General features: G+C 37.7%; 3 protein-coding genes across 7 annotated transcripts; 1 reads left to right on the top strand and 2 right to left on the bottom strand.

Moving 5' to 3' along the window:
• Positions 1-2,007: 2,007 nt before the first annotated feature.
• LOC117907421 (A-kinase anchor protein 17A) lies at positions 2,008-8,761 on the top strand. Of its 3 annotated transcripts, XM_034820955.1 has the most exons (5): positions 2,014-2,591; positions 2,674-2,821; positions 7,112-7,271; positions 8,050-8,247; positions 8,481-8,761. In XM_034820955.1, the coding sequence occupies exons 1-5, from the start codon at positions 2,084-2,086 to the stop codon at positions 8,484-8,486; spliced, it is 1,020 nt and encodes a 339-aa protein (XP_034676846.1). In that variant the 5' UTR covers positions 2,014-2,083; the 3' UTR covers positions 8,487-8,761. The 3 variants fall into 3 exon arrangements, with proteins under 3 accessions (XP_034676847.1, XP_034676848.1, XP_034676846.1); XM_034820956.1 differs by lacking the exon at positions 8,481-8,761 and having other exon boundaries at positions 2,008-2,591; positions 8,039-8,157; XM_034820957.1 differs by lacking the exon at positions 8,481-8,761 and having other exon boundaries at positions 2,008-2,591; positions 8,021-8,105.
• Positions 8,762-9,473: 712 nt separating this feature from the next.
• Positions 9,474-10,838, bottom strand: LOC117906332. The gene has a single exon (XM_034819320.1). It carries the CDS (start codon positions 10,471-10,473, stop codon positions 9,721-9,723), a length of 753 nt encoding a protein of 250 aa, XP_034675211.1. The 5' UTR covers positions 10,474-10,838; the 3' UTR covers positions 9,474-9,720.
• A 4,113-nt stretch (positions 10,839-14,951) lies between these two features.
• LOC117907933 (GPN-loop GTPase QQT1) lies at positions 14,952-21,033 on the bottom strand. Of its 3 annotated transcripts, none has more exons than XM_034821616.1 (11): positions 20,800-21,033; positions 19,624-19,668; positions 19,455-19,534; positions 18,872-18,946; positions 17,572-17,675; positions 17,286-17,442; positions 17,103-17,190; positions 16,504-16,576; positions 16,294-16,424; positions 15,631-15,717; positions 14,952-15,375 (listed from the first exon to the last, which is right to left on the bottom strand). In XM_034821616.1, exons 1-10 carry the CDS (start codon positions 20,889-20,891, stop codon positions 15,657-15,659), a joined length of 906 nt encoding a protein of 301 aa, XP_034677507.1. In that variant the 5' UTR covers positions 20,892-21,033; the 3' UTR covers positions 14,952-15,375; positions 15,631-15,656. The 3 variants fall into 3 exon arrangements, with proteins under 3 accessions (XP_034677507.1, XP_034677506.1, XP_034677508.1); XM_034821615.1 differs by having other exon boundaries at positions 15,645-15,717; positions 20,800-21,032; XM_034821617.1 differs by lacking the exon at positions 14,952-15,375 and adding an exon at positions 15,382-15,485 and having other exon boundaries at positions 15,645-15,717.
• Position 21,034: the final 1 nt, after the last annotated feature.

The raw sequence follows: 21,034 nt of genomic DNA, 5'->3' as shown, positions 1-21,034 counted from the left end.
CTCCCTAGTCTTTTCCTTTCGGTGCCAACCATCTATGAGGATTCTTAAATCACACAAAAAGTTGGCGTCATGGAAGCCATTTTAGCTTCTAAAATAGTTCTAATAAAGCTAATTTGCCGTGACCTCCGTCCCTTATGAATTGTTTTAAACTTACAAAAATAAATAATAAAGAAGCAATAGGAATTTGTTGATTAATCAAAGGTCTAATGAAGCTAAAGGTTTCCTTTGATACTCCGGATGAAGTATGTAGACCTATAAGTCTAAAAATGAGAAGGAATGAAGATGTTAATAAAACCTCAGTTACTAAACTAGGGTGGAGAATCTTCATGGATAATGACAGCATTTGGGTTAGAATCATGAGAGATAAATATATACATATATTAAAAACAATAATTTTTTCTAAATTTTGAAAAAAAGTGGTAATTCCATTATTCGGAAAGAAGTTAGTAATCATATAAAGTATATTAGAACTGACCTAAAATAATGTATAGGAGATGATAAAAATGTTTGTTTCTAGATAGACTATGGAGCATGTATGTTGCTTCTTATTTATTTCATGGATGAAAATAATTTACATTGGGTGTCAAAGTGAATGATTTTATATATTGGGATACTAAGGAATGAAATATTCTTTTTATCTTAACATTCCTTCCGTCGAATGTTTTAACAGATATTAAAATAATTTCAATAATTTCAATAATTTCTTCTCCCATTGAGGATAAGAGTTTTTGGGGTTTATCTAAAGATGACAAGTTTACCTTTAAGTGAGTAATTTGGGCCACAAGCAAGCTCTTGGTGCATCCCATATCCAAAATTTAGCATTGGATTTGGAAATCAAGTCTCTTACTAAAAATGATTGATTATTAGAGATGTTCTTCTTACTTGCAAGTTTGTGATTGCTAGAAAACCGGAAATTACAAACATATGTCATATTTGTAAATAAAATATTGAAAATATTGACTATAATTTTAAATATTGTCATTTTGTTTCAAGGAATTTGGGATCACATTAAGTATAATTGGCTTACATTTCTCTCTTGTGAAAGTGACTTCCTATCTCGACTTGAAGCGATGTATAAAAATTATAAACTCAACTATAAATTTTCCAAGAATCCTATATAAAAAGAAAAATTATATTATCTCGTGGCATGTATGGATTCATATAAATTAAATATTTAAAAAAAAAAATCCAACCCAAACCCTTTCTCATAATTGAGAAAACTACTTTAAATTTTCAAAATCTTCAAGATGATATGATTGACTCCTATATTCAAATTGAATGATGAAATGTTTTTTGAATTGTTGAAAAATAGATTAATTTAATTCATCTGATTAATAAAATATTCAAATTAAATTTTGATGGTTCAAGGATATAGAATAAAAGAGTTTTAGGATTGGTTATTAGAGACTCTAATGACACTAAAAAAAATGATTGCAAGTAATTATATAGGTAATGCTTAAATAATTATTTCAGAATGTATGACTTTAAAAGATGACATATTAACTGTCAAGAACAATGAATTCTTAAATTTAGAGATTGAGGGTAACTCAATAATAGTTATAATAAAAAGAGTAATATTCGTAATTCTATTATATTATTAATGGAGGATATTTAAAAATTATCTTATGATCTAAATATTTACTAGTATCGATATATTTATAGGGGAGCAAATAGAAAAATATATTGTCTAGATAAGGAATATATATGTAATGTATGATGAATCATTTGGTAGTCTAGATAAGAAATATATCTTTAATGTATAATGAATCATTTGGTAGTCAAATTTTCGTAATCGAATTTATATGTATCTTGACTTCGTAGTCTTCTTTCATAAATAAAAATCTTTCATAATTTTTTTTTTTTTGTTTTAAAAAAAAAAACAAGTAAAAGGATTTGATTATTGTTTGGGAGGAACGGACCCTGTTAGCCCCACCCACTCTGAACTCTAGGCTTTTTAGCCCATTTTTGGGTAAGTGGCACAAACGGAGACCTTGAAAACGACGTCGTTTCTTTTTTAGTCTATTGTATTTGCGCTTTAACTGCTGTGGCGCACCAGCGGCGGCCACGAACGACGGAGAAGGCGATGGGCACCAAATCCTTAGATTCTCTCCGCCCAACAGAAGCCCTAGAGATAGAAAATGGGCTCACGCTCGTACCGCGCGTGATGTTGAACCTCACCATCTTCCCATCTGAAACAGCCTCTGTGACGAAGCCCATAGACGAGTGGCAACTAAAGCGTGCCCTTATAGACTTCCTCAAAACCTCTTTCCATGTGCCCATCACCGTCCCTGAAGAGGACCTCCACATCAAACGCTTCAAAGACCTCAAGAAGCGCAAGCGCGTGGATCCAGTCGCTGGCGGCACTATCTTCATTCGCGACCTGGGGTTCCTCAACAGCAAAAATGAAGATGACTTGGAGGTTCTCGACAAGAAGTTCTTGGACTGGAAGAGCTCGCTTGTTGAGAAAATGGATGGGATTGAGTTGAATCTTGAAGGGGTTAAGTTCCGTCTAGGTGTTGCAATTCCGGCGACAGATGATTTTCAAGGAATGAAGAAAGATTGGGAAGATTTCTATGCTTTTGGAAATCGCGGTTTGTAACTCAAAATAAATTGCCTGTGTTCTGGTCGCTTTTCCTTTTTTCCTTCGACGTGGTTTGATGTATTTTCCATCAGGGTATTCAAGGGGTGGGAGTGGGAGGCAACAGCCGGATACAATTGTGTTGAGAGGGGCTCCATCGCGGTGGTTTGCAGAGCCCCGGGTTTCATCGAAGCCGTCCATGTTGGTTACACATACTATTTTTTCCACTTTTGGAAAAATAAGGTATGCCGGTCGTTTCTTTTCAAGACTTACGCATTCATATATTTCTACCATAATCATATGGATGTTATTTTGGTTGCAATCAATAGGAAAAATTGGAAATGAGAAAATGAGAGAAAATCACCTTCCAAATCATGTCATTGCCCTTTTTTTTTTGTACAAAAGAAAATTGAATGTCTGCTGATTTGTTCCTAGACACAGCTTTATGTCACGGATTTAGTCGTTCACTAAGCTCGTGTGGCACTTAGACAAGCCAAGACGCTTGATCTTGCTAAGTCAGCCTTGCTCCCCAATGCTTAGCTTGTTCGGCTAAGACACTCGCGACTCGAAAGCTCAAGAAGCTTGGTAGGCAAACCCTTAAAGAATGAAAGCTCTTTATTACTCAAAGAAGCCTTTACAAGTGCTTGGATGCTCACTTGCTTGGTTAGGAAGTGATTTGGGTGGTGCCTTGGCCAAATGAGGCCCGCACCTATTTATAGGCACCAATGGAACTCTTTGGAACCTTGGAGAGTTCCTTACAAATCAAGAATATTCTAGAACTCCTTATACTAATTTATGTACAACCTTATGTACAAGAATATGCAAGAGATCTTTAGAATCTTCTAGAAAGCCTTGGACTCCTCTCATGCCTTCCACCATAGTGTAGAGATGTGTGGACATCTCTAGGCATTTCTAGAACCTTCCACACTCTTCCCACCAATGACTTAGTGTAGATGGATCCAGGAGTCTCCAGAAGCTTTCCTCCTCTTATATAAGCCCATGGGGAGGGTCATTTAAAGCATCCTATGACACTCTCCCCCACCTATGCTGTCGACGTCCTCGTCATTGCCTCTTTCTGAAACCTCTCGATGTGTTTCCAGAACCTTCTCAAGGCATCCGCATGTTCCCAACTTGCCTGCCTCTTAGGTAGTCCTTTCCATTGGACTAGATACTCTATCACAGGAGGGACCCCTTGTCTCCTGGTGACCCGTTCAGCCAGGATATTCTTCACCTCCTTCTCCCGTGAGGCTTCAGATGGATGCAGACCCGTGTGCTTTCGATGCTTAGAGTGCTGCTTCCTCTTATCCATTGAGTTCACCTTTCCCTTGGTGACCTTTTCCATGTGTGTGCGGGCTACCTCAGCTTGCTCCCCTTTTTCCTCCTTTACTTGCACCCCTGCTAGTAAGGAGGTCTTAGGCATACTAGGCTTCGGGTTGAATTGGAGGGCACCTAGTAGCTGCATTGAGCCCATATGTGCTTCGTCCTCCTGCTCCCTTTCCTCGATCATGGCACTAAGCGCCTTCCTTTTTGGACAATCCCGTGCCCAATGTGGACCGTCACATAGGAAACATTTGATTTTAGGCGTGAACTCCTTCCTTTCCACCTTACCCCTTCCTTCTTGGACGTTAGGCGTCTTGCCTGATCCCTTTTTAGGAGCATTGTGGTCCCTTGGAACCTCGTCTCCCCCACCCATGGCGTGGCTATCCTCTAAAGACTCATCCTTGGAGGAGTCTCCCCTTTTATAATCAGTTAAAGACTCTGCTACTGCCATGGTAGTGGCTAAGTCTTGAACACCTCGACGCCTCAATTCCTGCTCGGCCCACCCTTGCAGGTTATCCATGAAGTTGAATAGCAACTCCTCCTCGGTCATGTTAGGAATCTCAAGCATGAATGAAGAGAATTCCTTGACATTGTCGCGTATTGAGCCTGTGTGCTTGAGACGCCTCATGTTTTTCCTAGCCAGGTAAGCCACGTCCTCGGGGTAGAACTGCCTCTTGATCTCCCTCCTGAAGTTCTCCCACGTCTCTATGGTGCAAATGCCTTTCTCCATATCGGTAAACCTTCGACGCCACTATAGAGTAGCTGTGTCAGTAAGGTAGAGGGTCGCAGTTCTCACCTTAGCCGCCTCATCCGTCAATGCGATAGCTTCGAAGTATCGCTCCATATGCCATAAGAAGTTATCCAACTCCTTGGCATCCCGCTTGCCACTAAACCCATGTGGCTTCGGCACCTCCACCCTAGATGCCTCCTGTGTGGCCATGACCCGTGCCGACACAGCAGCCTTGTAGATGGCTAACTCCTGCCTAACTTCCTGGTCTCGGGACTCCATTCGAGTGGCCAAGGCCTCTATATTTGACTCCATGCTAGCAAGCATGCTCAAGACCTTTCCTTGGAAGGACACAAACTTCTCGTGTGACACTGGCTGAACTTGTGAGACTAGCACCCTCTCACGAAGGTCTTGGATCTGCTCCCTTAGATCCTCTAAGCCCTTCTCCATGCCTTGCTCAATCAAGTCCAACCCCTCCCGAGTGTCCGCCATGGCTAGCTCCACCTTGGCTAGCCTTGCCTCCATGTTGGCAACGACATCACGAGATTTATCTTCTTGCCCCTGCCCCGTGCAGTAGGCTCGGTCTCCCTCTCACGGGTTTGCTCCCTACTCTCCTCCATGTTAGAGCCCGACATGTTTCCTTTGCTATGCCCACCTCGTAACCGTGCTCTCATACCACTTGTCACGGACTTAGTCGTTCACTAAACTCGTGCGGCACTTAGACAAGCCAAGACGCTTGATCTTGCTAAGTCAGCCTTGCTCCCCAATGCTTAGCTTGCTCGGCTAAGACACTCGCGACTCGAAAGCTCAAGAAGCTTGGTAGGCAACCCCTTAAAGAATGGAAGCTCTTTATTACTCAAAGAAGCCTTTACAAGTGCTTGGATGTTCACTTGCTTGATTAGGAAGTGATTTGGGTGGTGCCTTGGCCAAATGAGACCCTCACCTATTTATAGGCACCAATGGAACTCTTTGGAACCTTGGAGAGTTCCTTACAAATCAAGAATATTTTAGAACTCCCTACACTAATCTATGTACAACCTTATGTACAAGAATATGCAAGAGATCTTTAGAATCTTCTAGAAAGCCTTGGACTCCTCTCATGCCTTCCACTATAGTGTATAGATGTGTGGACATCTCTAGGCATTTCTAGAACCTTCCACACTCTTCCCACCAATGACTTAGTGTAGATGGATCCAGGAGTCTCCAGAAGCTTCCCTCCTCCTATATAAGCCCATGGGGAGGGTCATTTGAAGCATCCTGTGGCATTTAGGTGACATTGCGAGTCAGTGGAATTTTTGGAATCAATGGCAGAAGGCTGACCACATTGTCTTGAAAAGGAAGGGTCACTCCAAATAGAAGAGTCCTAGTGAGCATGTGGTGCGAAAGCTTAGCATTAACCTTATGTCATTGATAGTCCAGAGAAATTAAACCTGACTTGAATTCTATGAAGTTTCCCAGATTCAACTCTGTTGGTGCCTCCTCTTATAGGATGTTCATAACTGTTACTCTCAACCACCTGTTAAACAAAGAAAAATCTAATTAATGGTTGAAAAGAGAAATAATAATAAGAAAAAGGAAGTAGCATGTGTAATCACTGGCTATGCACCTATGAACCAAGATACCCCAATGCAATAGAAACTGTAGCTTAGAAAGAAAAAACATAGAATTGAATGCCTGACACCTGGTCCATGTATCTTAGATGAAGTCAGTTATTGTTTCCAATCGTTAGACGAGTTGCAGATAGGTACTCTATTTTGTTGCAATGGATCCAGTCTGTAATGTGCATCTGATGATCCAGTTAGGATGATTTGATCCTTTTGGTTCTCGCTTTACAATTTCTATTCATTTTGAATTTTTGATTGTTGGGCTTTCTTGACCTGTATTAGTTCCATATACTGAACGACAGTTACCAAAGGAGATCAAAATTGAAGTTTTCGGGTACTTCGAATCAATATTTTTTAATGTTTTTCTTTTATGTTTAGGAAGGATTTAATAGAGCATAGAGCTGATGGGAGCACTTCAGTTGGTTTCATCAAATTGTATTGAATATTGTTGAAGTAAACAAGAGCTAAATCTTCAGACCATTTTTCATGATAGCAATTCTTAGAATATATGTTGTGTGCCACATTCTGAGTTAGCATATTGCATATTGTTTAATTCACATGTTTTCACCTGATTTCTGTTACTTAGAAGGAAATTTGACATGTGAAGCTTATGAAGCTTCTGCCTTTACATAAATGAGCTTCTACTATGCTTTCCTGATGTTGCCATTATTCTTTTGTCATCATCAATGCCTAAGTTGTATTTTCTTATTCATAAAGAAGTGTGTTTCTATATTTTTTATTGGTTTTGATATCACCTCATGAAACTTATAACATGTTGTCATTGTGCATTTCCAATAATATGATTGACCTGCGCCTACATTATATTGACATAACCTGATTGCATATTATCCTTTTGTGTTTGCTTCACCTCTCGCCTGATAGGAATCTTAATGTTGCTGAGGACAATGATCTAGGTGACAAAGCAGATGAGGATGATGGTGACATAGTTTCAGGCCTCCACTGTAAAATTGTGGTTCAGTTTGAGAGATACAGGGACTTCTATAATGCTCTGAAGGTGTTGTGTGGTCGTTCATTGCAGAAGGTAAACCGCTAGCTTCCTCTCCTGAATGTTTGTTTCGAGTTATTTTGTAATGAGTAGGGATAAACACGTGTGCTAGACTTTACCAAGTGCATATTGCATTTGAGTCTTACCCATGAAGCATGAATTCTTAAGCACCATAACCAGAATTTTCGCACTTGTAGAATGAACATCCATAGCAACAATTATTGCAAGTGAATAATTCATTTGGTTTGAAGATTTCTTTCTGTCTAAAGTAATAGTGTAAAATCAGATTATCCCGAAAGAGAAAACACACACACACACACACACACACACACAATCATCACCAGTTTTAATCAGGTGGATCACTTATTGGGCCCATTTTCTGTGGACTTTGGGTCTTTCACTTGGCAGCGGGGTGGATGACTTGTTGGAGCCATTTTCTGTTGACTTTTGGTCTTTAACTTGCCAGCTACAGATAAGAATAAGACGACACTTATATACTGAGTATGCTGATTCAAGATTTCTCATCTCATGAGTTTTTTATTTCAATTACTTCATCTGCAAGTGTGCCTCCTGATGAGGCATGGGATGATGTCAAGGGCAAATTCTGGCATCTTGACCAAGTTATATTGTTTGTTTAATTAATATCCCCTATTCAGTATGATGTAAAGAATAGTATTCTCAATAAGGGACTTTGCTTGTTTCCCCAGAAAACTTGTTGAAATTGGTAAATGTTTTGCATCATATTTGATGCTGCCTGTCTTTAATTGAATGTATAACTTGTCTAGAATAATTGATATGGATAGCTATTGAGCAGCAAGGGTCTCGTTTGAAGGCTGATTATGAGGTAAGTTGGGACAAGGATGGCTTTTTCCGAAACACTAGAAGTCATGCACAAGAAAGGAGCAGCAGGATGCCAGAAATGGCAGCAGACAGCTATAAGAGTGGAGCTCCTAGACGCCAACCATACTTCCCCCACTCAGGATATGACAATTCACGTCCTAAGAGGTTCAAGGTTAGTAACCAATGATATTAATAACTGACCATAAGATTTTGTCTCTGAAGGGGCTTCAGAAACCTTATCAGTTCACTGACATTAAGAAAAAGATTTTGGTGAACTGGCTAATACTTGAGAATTATTTTATATTTATATCTTCTTTTTCACTGTTGTTTTAGTTTGTATACTGCATAAGACTTAGAAAAACTATACAAATGATCATGATGTCAAATCCTTGTGTTCAAATGCAGGAGTAGCAAATGGGAAGAACACAGCGGTAAAAGAGTCGTTTGGGAGCTCATAGATGTGAGAATGAGCTTTAATATTTGTGGAACAACCCAGAAGATGTACTTTGCCCCCTCAAATAGAAATAGCTCCAGAAGCCTTATGCAAGAGTAGGAATGGAGCAAGGGTTGACCTGATGTACAAACTCTCGTAATTTAATGTTCTCAATAGAATTTCTATGTTAGTTCAGTAAAACAATTACTTTGGGAAATTTGAATATGCTGCCTAGTGTTTGACGATTTCTTTATCTTCTGGTTTTCACTTCGTGTTACCGTTCAAACATTGGCACTATTCTATCCAGCGGCCTATCAGATGGGATAATTAATCAGATCATCACCAGCCAAAGCAATGTTATGCTTTGCATTGTTTAAAATTGCCTCACCCAGAACAGATTAGATCCTAATGGTCACGGTTTTCTTTCTGCCCGGGGTTTGAAGGCTCAGTCACCCTCAGCCATGATTTCTGATAAGTGATCACATGTGGGGCTTCCTAGTCATCTACGCAACTTAGCTTGCGCAATCTGTTTAAAATAGACAGAAGAGTACGAGCCAAATAATTAAACATGGCGATCCTTCTTGGATTCCTATCGCCAACCCCCTTTCCAACAAAACGTGGAAGATCAGTGCTAGAAGATACAAATAGCATATCTCCACATGAAAATTTTCAGAATTCAGATGCTGCTGTTTGAAAAGAGCAGCAAAGCCCAAAATCAGGTGGTGCTATAGGAGTCTAGGAGTTAGAATCATCCATGGTCAATAAGTCTTTAATATCAGAAGTCAGAACCCACGATGATCACGCTGCCTTGAGCCTTCATCGGCACGACTCTTACATTATGAACCCATTCCATTCCTTAAACCATATCTCCAGACAGAGCCACATGATGGAGATTTGGAGGAGTGGAACAAAAAAGTTTCTTAAGCAAACTCAAGTCTAAAGATGATAAAAAAAGGGCCAAAAAAAAAACAAAAAGATAAGAAAGGAATTTCATTATTAACAAAATTACATTTACAAAACCACTATGTCATTCAAAATTAACATGACATGGGCTGCTTCTGCCTCCTAACTCAACCCACATCGCTCATAATTTACATTCATCAACAATTGAACGTGTGAAAGTCAGATTGAATTCCCGATCCAATCCAACTCCTAAACCTAAAAATCTAAGGCGTATAAAAAGAAAAAAAAAAGGGAAAAAGAGGAGTCAGGTCACCAGCTTTTCCGATGGCCGTGTTGTCCAGGGGACGTGACGTTGACTGCTCTGGTTTTATTCGTTTTAGGAGAGGATGATCCATCACTCACCACCATCTTATCACTCTTTCTTCTCACGTATTCCTTCTTCTTTGTTGGCTTTTTGGTATCTAATGAGCTCCCTCCCTTTATGGCCGGAACCAGGTACCACCCCAGACAGGTACACAGTATCGCAACTGATCGCCCGAACACCGTCAATAAAAACAATATAAAGATTATAATCGCCGGCAAGTAATATGAAGGCTGCCTCCAATTGCCCACCCAAATCTTCCATGAGAATGGAGTCTTCTTCTTGGTGTTTATATCCGTTTCCAGGCCAGATTGCTTGAATTCGTTGGCAGCAGCGCCGGCCTCGATGGGGAACTTGTCATCCACAACCTGAGTTGAATGATGCGTTACATTATTGTCTTTGATATTCTCCAGCTTTTTATCCCTCAACTTCACCACAATAGGCACGCAATCATTTGAATTGGAGTAAGCGAAGCGGACGAAAGAGATGTCCTGCGAGCCAACCTGAGAGTATATCTGTTGCCTCTTCTCTTCAAGATCGGCCAAGAGTGCAGAAAACTTGTCGAGACCGCGGGACGAATACGGGTTCTTGCTGTCCCTGCCTCTTCTCGATCTTCTGGTTGTTGAGGAGGTGCTCCAATACGCTTCATCGTCATCATCATCTTCTGGATGGAAAGTGCCACAGATTAAAGGATTCAACATCTGAAAATGGATATCGCTGCGTGTTACAGAGGTTTCGGACCGGATTGTGATGGTTAGAATGGGAAAGAGTCACATCTACTTATGATTTATGAAGGGCAGGCGTTGGAATAATAGATCCAACCATAATATATAGTCAAATACAGGTTCAAAAAATATAAATTTAATGGAAGTTTCTATATGAATGGAATGAAATGATGTTTTGACTTGGGGAAGGGGTTAGCACCCAAACAAAGCCTTGCTTAGGAGGGTTTGAAACTTTGAATGGGTCCATCATCCATGCCGCTCCAATCAATTCTTACTTTCTTCCTCATCAAATGATAAATGGTTTTTGTAGGGCTTCTAGATGCTCCACTCAGCATCCACAGCTTGTTGGGACTTGACTTGAGGGCCTCAGGCCATCATGTGGGTTATTGTCTGTCCCCCGAGACAAACATTATTACATATTTATCCTCTTTATGTCCTAACAGTTTAGACCCCGTTGGGCATGTTTCTAAATTTTTATCATTTTGTGTTAACAAATTTAAAAACCTTTTTTTTATAAAAAAAAAAACAATGTCAAACGCATTTTTAGAAATAAACAATAAAACAACAATCATTTATTACTCCAAACAAAAAATTAATTAGTACTTGATGAGTTGTTTTGTCTTGAAAACAAAAATAGCAAGCAATAACTTCTAAAACTCTAATATAAAATAATCTGAATATTTAAAATATTTTTTTTATTTTTAAAAATAAAAAATAAGAAATATATTTCAAATCACAATTGAATGCTTTTGGACGCATTATCTATTTTTTATTTTTAAAAATAAGAACTCATATAAAAAAAATATGTCCTTAAAACACATTTCAAATTTTAAATTAAAAAAAAAAAATTGTTTCCATGTAAATAAGAAATGCCTATATTTTGTATAAGAATTCCTAATTCTCTATCTTAAAAAAACAAAAACTAAAAGTTGCGACTAAAAAATCAAACATATCCCTAATAAATTAGTCGGAAGGATGGCTTATTTGAATTTTGAAATGTAAGCTTGAACTTGACCCAGTAAGAGAAATCGTTTGGAAACTAAGGTAGCGAGTCAGTCTCGGAAAATTGGCGAACACACGGTGCTTGATTGGGTTGGGACTTGGGACTTGGCAGGAAGGAGAGAAGTGAGAAGTAGTAGTAGGATTTAGGAATCAGTGAAGAAAAGGGGAAGACATTTTCAATGGAAATTCGTGTGGAAAAAAAGTCGTGGGATTATTTTATCAATGGCCGAGTGAGATGGGAGGATCTTCAAATATCACTGCAATATAAATATTACTTGTTTTGGATTTTGCTTCTTCTGTTCAGAAGAAGAAAGGGTCCATTCAATTTCAGATCCTCCAAATGCTGGTTTATCATACAATAGAATAAGAGTGAAATCTGAACTCGGATTATTGATGATAAAAAAACAAAAAGACGTGGACTAAACGTGATCGATTATTCAAATCCAAAATTATTACTTGAGTGTTTTGATTGGATATGTTTTCTATTTTTAAATTAGAAATTTTCACATCATATTTGATTTGAATTTGTATGAATTGGCAGTCTGATCCCCACACGTGTTCTGGTTTCAAATCCAAGGCGTACCGGGTAATTGATTGAACATGGGCCCACAAGAGACTTGTTGGCCAATGGGCTTTTTGGACGACATAAGGGCCAAATCAACTTGTTGTCCAAGGCCGGCCCACCCCACAGACAATGCTTGTACGGCTCGAGATGAGACTCCTGCTAGTGGTATAACGTTAAATTTCACCAATGAAACTTTTCCAAGTTTTCTTCACCAGCTGGCTTTTCAATAAATGCATTGAATTATTACTTTTGAGCTTTCAGGAAGTCGCAACACACCACTATCATAGAGTCATCTCAAAAAACAGTGAATGCAGAAATTTCCATTCTTTGATTTGAAGTGTTTTGGATTTCAAAAATTCGTTTCATCCTTCTAGAATGCGATACCACCATAACCCACTTAAAATATTTTATGATTGACAACAACAATTGAAAGTAGGCGGGGCAGCAAAAGATATGGATGATATAGAGTAGGCACAGACCTTGCTTGAAAGAGGAAAGAGAAATGCATCCACATGCATTGATTTATCAGTTAGGCCATAGAGGATGAAGCAGGCTTACGTCTGTGTCGATGATTTTACTCTGAGCCACTTCACTGATTAATGATTTTCGTATGTTAGTTAACATCCCCAGTATTTATTGATTTTGTTTTGTCCCACTCGGAAATAAAAGATTACGACTCAAACCAAACAAGACAAGTGACAACCAAACTTTTAACCTCACTTGTCTCAACGCTATCCAAACTAGAGTTGATCTAGCTGGCTTGGATGCAAAATGTTGACTCCACATTTTTCTATGGAAACTTGTGTTTTGATGGGCTATGGTTTTTGAAACCCAATTTTATGAAATATGAGAACCAGATTTTAGTATGGAAAGTAATATTGCTTTCATACATTCTGAGCCAGCTCCATATTTTGTGTCAAGATTACTCTTCTGGGTATCCATTACCTATCAAAAAAATAGGTTACAATGGTGGCGGTGGCGATGGTGATGGACTGCTGTGGAGTTGCAACGGCCTTGGTACCTCCGGATTTTTCTTCCACAGCAGCATCCAAGCCTCTATGTCAACATCAATCAAAATTTGAAGAGGTTTCCTCGCTCATCTTTTCGATTTCTCCTCTTCCTTTATCATCTTCTTCGTTTTTTAGGCTTTTCCATTGAAAAAAAAAGAGAGTTGAAGCAAAGCCACCATGTGATCGCCGCACGGGGTGAGCGTCGGCCACTGTCACCATTAATCACCACCAGCTTCCCCTCAATTGTGGCCAGGACCCACCATCACTGTTGCAACTTCTTCACATCTCCAATTCCGATGACTTCTAACTCTAAAACCATCTTCGTCTTCACCACACCAAATTCCAATCCTTCAATACCTAGATTCACCTACATCTTAACAATAGTTGTAGCAGTTGAAGGAAAAGAAAAATTCGAAGGTGCCAAGGTCATTATCGTCGTAGCTCAGTCCATCGCCGCTGCAGCTCAATCCATTGTCGCCGCTACCACTAAAGCCAAACCCATCTCTGGACATGGAGGCTTGGATGCTGTTGTGGAAGAAAAATCTAGAGGTGCCAAGGCTGCTGCAGCTCCACATCAGTCCATCGTCGCCGCCACCACTACAACTTAATTTTTTTTTATTGGTAATGGAGACCAGAAGGGTAATCTTGGCACAAAAAAAGGAGTCGGCTTAGAGTGCATGAAAACAATATTATTTTCCATATTAAAATCTGGTTCTCATATTTCATAAAATGGGTTCCAAAAATCATATATTTATCAAATAGCCCCATCAGAACACCAGTTTCCCTTTTTCTATTTGCACATGTACTTGTACTTTCTCATATTCCAATCATGGGACAAACTCACTCTACCACTAAGCATCCTTGTGTGATCATCGGCTTTAAATCGGACAAAATGGATACACGAAAAGTAGAGAAACTGAAGTGGCTTATCCTGTAGAAAGGGAGAAATACTTGATAAAATAAATCTTGAATTTATTTTTATTTTGTTTAATTAAATGTAATAAAAATAATGTATTTTCAAATTATCTATTTTTGTATAGAAAAGAAATTAAAAAGAAATGTGAGAATTTTTTTATTAAATTTAATTTTTTTTTCCCAATATTTTAAAGATCCAAATAGAGTCTAAAAGGAACACCGTTTAGAGCCAAAATAAAAGGATGTCATTATCATGGGGCCTACAATGAAAGATGGTGATGCTTTGGGGAAAATGAGTTTGTGGTGAAGACCGGAGAGAAACGGTGGTATCACCTACCAGGGGTTGTTGAGAACTTGAGATGATTCAGATGATGAATTGAACTCATTTGAATCACTTTCAACGTGCAATAATTGTATGGTGGCCGGTCGGAGCTAAGAAATCAGAGTACCCCTATATGGTGTTTAACACGTTGTTCAAGCATCAATTAAAAATATCATTTGTTGTTTCCCATGAATAATGGAGCCGTAGACAATTCACACATGAAAAGAGAAGAAAGGAGGACAATCAAGGCATGAAAAGACAACCAAACAAGGAAATTAGGAAAATGCCGGTGCTAGGCTACGCCTGTACACAAAAAAAAGGCAGTTTTAAGAGTCAAAGTTGTGAGAAATGTTTTCTTCCTTTTTGGTTACAACAGTATAGGGTTGAAATGTAACTTGCGGTATCTGCCCAGTTTGTCAAACTTTCGTCTTCAATATTGTGCCTTTCATACTTTATGTTTACATAACAGAAGACATGAAAGTGTTTCTCCTGACAACATAACAAGCAAAGCAGGTTCCTGCTATTCAACAAAATTCTGGAAGAATTCATCCCTTTTAGAAGTGGGCCTATTTTTGAAGTTGAAAAAGTAGTTTTGAGGTTGTGATGGAAGGAATCACTCTGCTTTGCCAAGCTGTAATTGTTCGAATAGGTTGATCCTCTATTCACATAATCCAAAAGGTTATATATGAAAGCGAGCTTTCATTCCAGAAGCACACAAGTGGGAAACAAACAGCCACTCTGGCTGGGGAAATCCTTTGCTTAAAAAATGGCCAGACAGAAATCATGGGATTTGATTAGTTTGCATGAGGGCCGGCTTAAGGGTAAACTCTACCTATAGGTCAAGCAGTACAGGCAGAAGAAACTGTTTATAAGATGTATCATAATTACCATATTATCGAAGGAAAGGTCTCATGTTGATCTGAGTAACATAATTAGAAGATGACAATCGACAAATAGTTTGCTAGTCCCCTGCTTCATCAAACATGCTACCCTCAACGACAAAGTGAGAAAGGCAGAAGCCACTGTCTGCTCCTTTGATCAGTGTAATCAGATTCTTCCGTCACCTAAAAATTAACGGTTAATTAGAACCCTAGCATCACCTGTATCCTGCTTCGAGGAACCACCATGGGTTTTTGAAGAATCGGAAAATAGAGACAAACAAGTCACATGCAACCTTCACGAGCAATTCAAAGAAAGAATAAGAAGAGAGACAAATTGTAAAATCTAACAGAAACTACCATCATGAGCTTCTTAAGTAAGAAGAGAGACATATCCACACATTCACACATGCAGACAAATTAGTTTAGCATCCTCTTAACTGAATTGGGTTCACCTTTTTCTCTCATCAGTCATTGTGTACAAAATTCTCTTCATCCTTCATGTACTTCTCCTGCACTGCTGCAACTGTGGACAGCTTTGTCAAGGAAAACTAATTGAACTCATCCTACTAATCAATTACAGTTAAGACAAACATCTAAAAGATGGGAGCCCATTGTCCCCTTCATATCTTACCAACAGCATATTTCAATTAGATGGAAATATTGTGAACTATACATCCACCACCAATCATAAACATGAAAATCCATTTCCTGGTGGAGAACCACTCTTAGGATAAACTACATACCTAAGGGTTACATTATACTTATTTTAAAACAAATTGCAACCCTCGTAAAAGTTGTTTCCACAAATTTTTACCACTTGTTTTAGTACTTTTTCTCTATATTATTTTCCTTCATATTTTCCATCACAGCCAAAGGAGAGAAACTGAGATTTCTCATATTATATATATATATATTTTTTTCCCTTAAAGGTTTTCCAAAATCCAAATGGAGCACAAAAGAAATGCAATTTCTACATCAAACGGGTACCATTATGTAAAGTGAGGAAGAATTTCTCCCCCCAATTAAAAACCATGTTTTGAATACTAGAAGGATAGGAATAATAAACAGACATCTAATGAAGCACCCATCAGAAAAGGATATCTGTAATAATCCCAATCAAGAGGACCAGCAGCAATTTTGCTAAACTCAACAGCACTCCCCTCTATACCTGCAAAAATATACCCATTGCTCTTGTCTATCAGCTTCACGAGGTTCCCTACACTCTCCTTATCCTGAAAAGGATATGGGTAAGAACATACACAACAAATAATTGATACGAACTCAAGAAGGAATGGAGAGAAATTGGAGTACTTGAATATCTAAGGTTGTAAAATTGACAAGGCTGTAATCTTCTATCACCTCACACAGCTCCTTTGTGAGCTTTCTGCAATAAAAATAATGGAAAAGCTTAAAGAAAATAATATTTCTAGAAACAAATTAGGAATTTTCCATATTCAGGAGATGATCTGAGACTAACCAGCAATATTCACTTGGGGGCAAATGCAAACTACAGAACAGTATATTATAGTTTCATATCTTACCAGCACTAAAGAATATATATATATATATATCTAAGAAAAGAAAACATTAAGCAAAGTGACCTGATCAACACAGACCCCTTTGTGTCAGTGTTTATGCCTCAGGCATAATCTTAACTGTTGTAGGCTCTATCATCAACAATGACTATTATACACCAACATTGCAAATGATGGCAGAGAAGGTCCAACTAACCCATAAATAGGTAGAATTGTTGAGTATAAGGACAAAAACAACAGACATGTTTAGCAACAGTCAGATGTCATTCAATTTGAATTTTTTTTTTTTTGATAGTTAAATCATTCAATTTCAAATATAAGCAGAGCAAAGGCTAATTCATATGATATTGCATTGAAAAATAACTTAGATCACACCTGTACTTTGATGAACGAGGATCTTGATCAAGATGATAATGTAAAAAGGATAAATCTTGCATATCCGTGTAGAAGTCAAGATTAAAGGCTGCAACAAATTTAAAAGTGATGATCAGAAAGTTGTGGTATTAGAAGTAAATCATTTTGAATTTAATATCTAAGGATGCAAGGTCTAGGCCACACCTAGCTTTCCATAGCTCTCAATTAGATCAATCTTAGACAAGACATTAATGTGTGGAAGCTCCAAATGTAGCATGGTTGATAGTGAGAGAAGCAATGCACTCACATACTTCCCAGGATCACTGCAAAGATGGGCATCGACTAAGTGCACTGCAGTCAACTGCATAAAATGAGCTCACTGAGATTCTAATAATTATAACATCAAAATTATAAATTTAAGGCATCTCACATGTTCAGGGCCAAGTCGATAATATAAAAATAACATACATTGCATAACATGTAAACTTACCCTGAGGTCCAACTTTTTTATGAGTTTCATGATAACTTTCTTGGCATTGGAATGGAGGAAAAAGAGTTCCACTTGACCAGGAAAATCAAAGAGAAGATAGTGATCTGTGAAGTTACTACAGATATCAGATAAACATAATTTATCCAAGCCTTAGCAAACTAAATCAAATAAAAAGAAAAGTGTGGTTGGCAGAACAAGAAAAAATGTAGGGACCAATAAAGGTTGAGATGCATATATTTAAAAATTTTAGAACCAAACAATCCCATTTTTTTTTTTTTGGCAAATTATAACAATCATGTAGAAAACAGATAACATGACCAAAAACATCTGATTCCTTCACAATAAAATGATGGTTAAGACCCAAATAATAGGTGTTTTCCCTCACTTCCTATATGCCAATTGCATTCCATCAAGATGCAAAGTAAGGTGTATCATTGCTTCATGCTAAGCAGGCCTACTCAATTGATGTCAAGTATACACATCATCAACCAAAAAATGTAATTACTGAAGCCAATATAGTCATCATCACATGTGTCAATTATATTCCATCAAGATGCAAAGTAAGGTGCATCATTGCTTCATGCTAAGAATAATAGATTATTGTTACTGTTATTCTAAATTATTTAGAAAATCATTGCTTCTCTTTATATCCTTTCTTTTTATATTTTCACATCTGATATTTGTTCTTTTCTCATCCATCTTCTTTCTTTTTCACATATAATTCCTATTATTTTCAATCATTGCTTCTCTTTATTTCTTTCTATATTTTCACATCCGATATTTGTTCTTTTCTCATTCATCTTCTTTCCTTTTCACAATTACTTCCTATTCTTTTCTCACCTATTCTCTTTCTCTTCCCATTTAAATTTCCTTGTTCTCATGTTTCTGTCCCACCCCCAAAAAAAATTGCATCTGCTGTCCTATATTACCAGAACTTTCCATTTGCATAATCTAAGATTTATCCTAGACCAAAACTTCAGTGGTTCTTGAATATATAAAATAAAAAATAAAAAAACCACTTGAATTAAACTTCTTCAACATGCATCAACAAAAATATGCAATTTCCTTGAGAAGCTGGAAACTGTAAGAGGCTTTTTCTCAAACTGAAAGAAACATAATAGGAGCAACTCAACGCTTCAGGTCTATGATTGTTAAAATGCTATAGGTTATTCCAAGAATCCAAAAATCATATGCTCTACATCATATGATCCACAGTTATAGAAAGCATAGACAATAATTTACAGAGTGATTAACTATAGAGCTAACAGATGTTGGATAAGCTAAGGCCAAATATACAAACCTTTAACAAGGGGTTCCAATTTGGATTGCAACCAGTCAATATTCTTCTCCAGATAATCCATACAATACACAAGACCTAGTTGGACACAACAGAATATGTCACATATCATATAGTAACTGCAGGGCACTTGAAGCCAATATATATCATGTACATGTTATGGATGTATTCCATTGCAGGTCACTTGACTGCATAGGTTAAGTCAAATATGCAGTCAGCCAAAAGCACACACCAAAAACCAGCATTTGGTTAATCCCACTTTATGAGATCTTAAAAGGGATAAAGGAAATTAAAAAGAAAAAAGAAAAAAAAAAAAAGAAAATTGGATCAGAAGTTTGTAAACTATCTGGTAGGCAGCACAATTTTATCTGTCAAAAATCAAAATTACATGAACTGGTAGTCCTTTGCCTGGGTGACATTGCAAAGGTAGACTGTTATTGCAGTATACCTGATAGGTATTTCAGAATCCTTTTGTCCATCTTGATTGATAAAAAAATAATAATAATAATATAAAAAAAACAAAAAAAAAAAAAAAAGAAAGAAGAAGAAAACAATTTCTGAAAGAAATAACAATAAACAAACTCACCTCCATTGGGGCCAAGAGAATGCTCCGCCATTACATCACTTAGTTTTATGAGGTCCTCAACATTCACTGCACACTCATACCTATATCTCACATTAAGGACAACTTTCTATTGACCACATTCTAGTACAAGTAAATAAGATCACTTTAAGACATTTAACAAAGTGGATACGGCAATGCATCATTGGCAGGATCCAAATTTATTACAGCCACCTTCCTGCATGCCAATAATAAAATTGTTAAAAAAATGAGACTAATTCACAGGAATTGTCATTTTCTATCAAAAGACACACCAAAAGACTTTCTTACCACTATCCAAAAGCAATTTAATTTTGTAAAACAAATATCAACATCCACAAGCTTTTGACTCAGTTCCCAAATACTTACTTCTATAGACACCACCAGAAAACTGTTTACCTGCATCTCAATTCCCAAAAGATTTTCCTGTAAATCGGCAGAGGCATATTTTCCCGAAAGAGAAAAGAAACAAAACTTCTTTTGTTTCCTATTCAACATCTTCCCATCTCACCATCATCTTTAGAAGCTTCATCTCTATAGTTTCAAAAACTCATTCCTAGATGCTGCCAATAATGAACATTGAACCCCTCTAAATCTTCTCAACTCTCAAATTTATTCTCTGTACTTCTAATATAATCCTAGACTCCAAAAGCTACTAGTACCCATCCTATTTTTTTGATACCCACTTATTTACAACATTCTGTGTCACAGGGGATGTCAAGGTCGAAATTAAATAATGAGGTTTTTTCACTACTAAGACCCAATGTGTCAAGAACCTGAAATGCAAGGGCGGCGGGCACGTTTGGTCGCGAATCAGCCTGGTCCCATTGCATTTTTACATAGCTTTTGAAAATTTATTGAAAAAAAAAAAATCGGGATTCTAGAAATTAGAAGGTTCAAATAATTTACTCCTGTGAGATGACTGCCCATTCTGCAATTAGTTCCATACGCAACGATAATCTCTCCCCCTTTCTAAGCATTGATTACTATGGAAAGCACAACGAAGCTATCCAATGTCAGTTTAAGTTCGTCGCCCTGAATGTCACAATTTGCCACACCACCGACTAAGACAGAAACCCTTCAATTCTTTGATGAGAACACATAGAAATAAAAAAGAAGATTTTTCAATAAAAGGAAGATCTTTCAATTGCTTTATTGTCTCCAAACAAACTAAAAACAATAATGATAATAATAATTGCAATTAGCAAAAAGGTTGAATTAGGTTCAGACTTATGGAGGTTTCGTTTTTGAGATTCGAACAATGTTAATGCCCCTTTTTCTTTATTTTCCCGTGCTTTCTAAGCAACCAAACGGAGGAAAAAACAAATACCTTCCAATGAGTTTGAGGAACTGAGACATGCCGTCGCAGTAAGTGGTCTTGCCTGATCCAGGTGGACCAATCACCACTTGCCCATATGCCATCTTCTCTTCTCCTCTCTGTTTCCTTGCCTGCCACCGCCTCGGAGTTTCAGTACCAATAACACAAATGAAATTTGCAGAAGAGCATAAGAGGGCTTTTTTGAGGTATATGGTGAAGTAAAACCAAAACCCAGCGAAAGAAAATA

The sequence above is a fragment of the Vitis riparia genome, chromosome 18 (assembly GCF_004353265.1).
Source record: "Vitis riparia cultivar Riparia Gloire de Montpellier isolate 1030 chromosome 18, EGFV_Vit.rip_1.0, whole genome shotgun sequence".
NCBI lineage: Eukaryota > Viridiplantae > Streptophyta > Magnoliopsida > Vitales > Vitaceae > Vitis > Vitis riparia.
The sequence above is the reverse complement of the archived record's forward strand: the minus strand, read 5'-3'. Positions and strand labels throughout refer to the sequence as shown.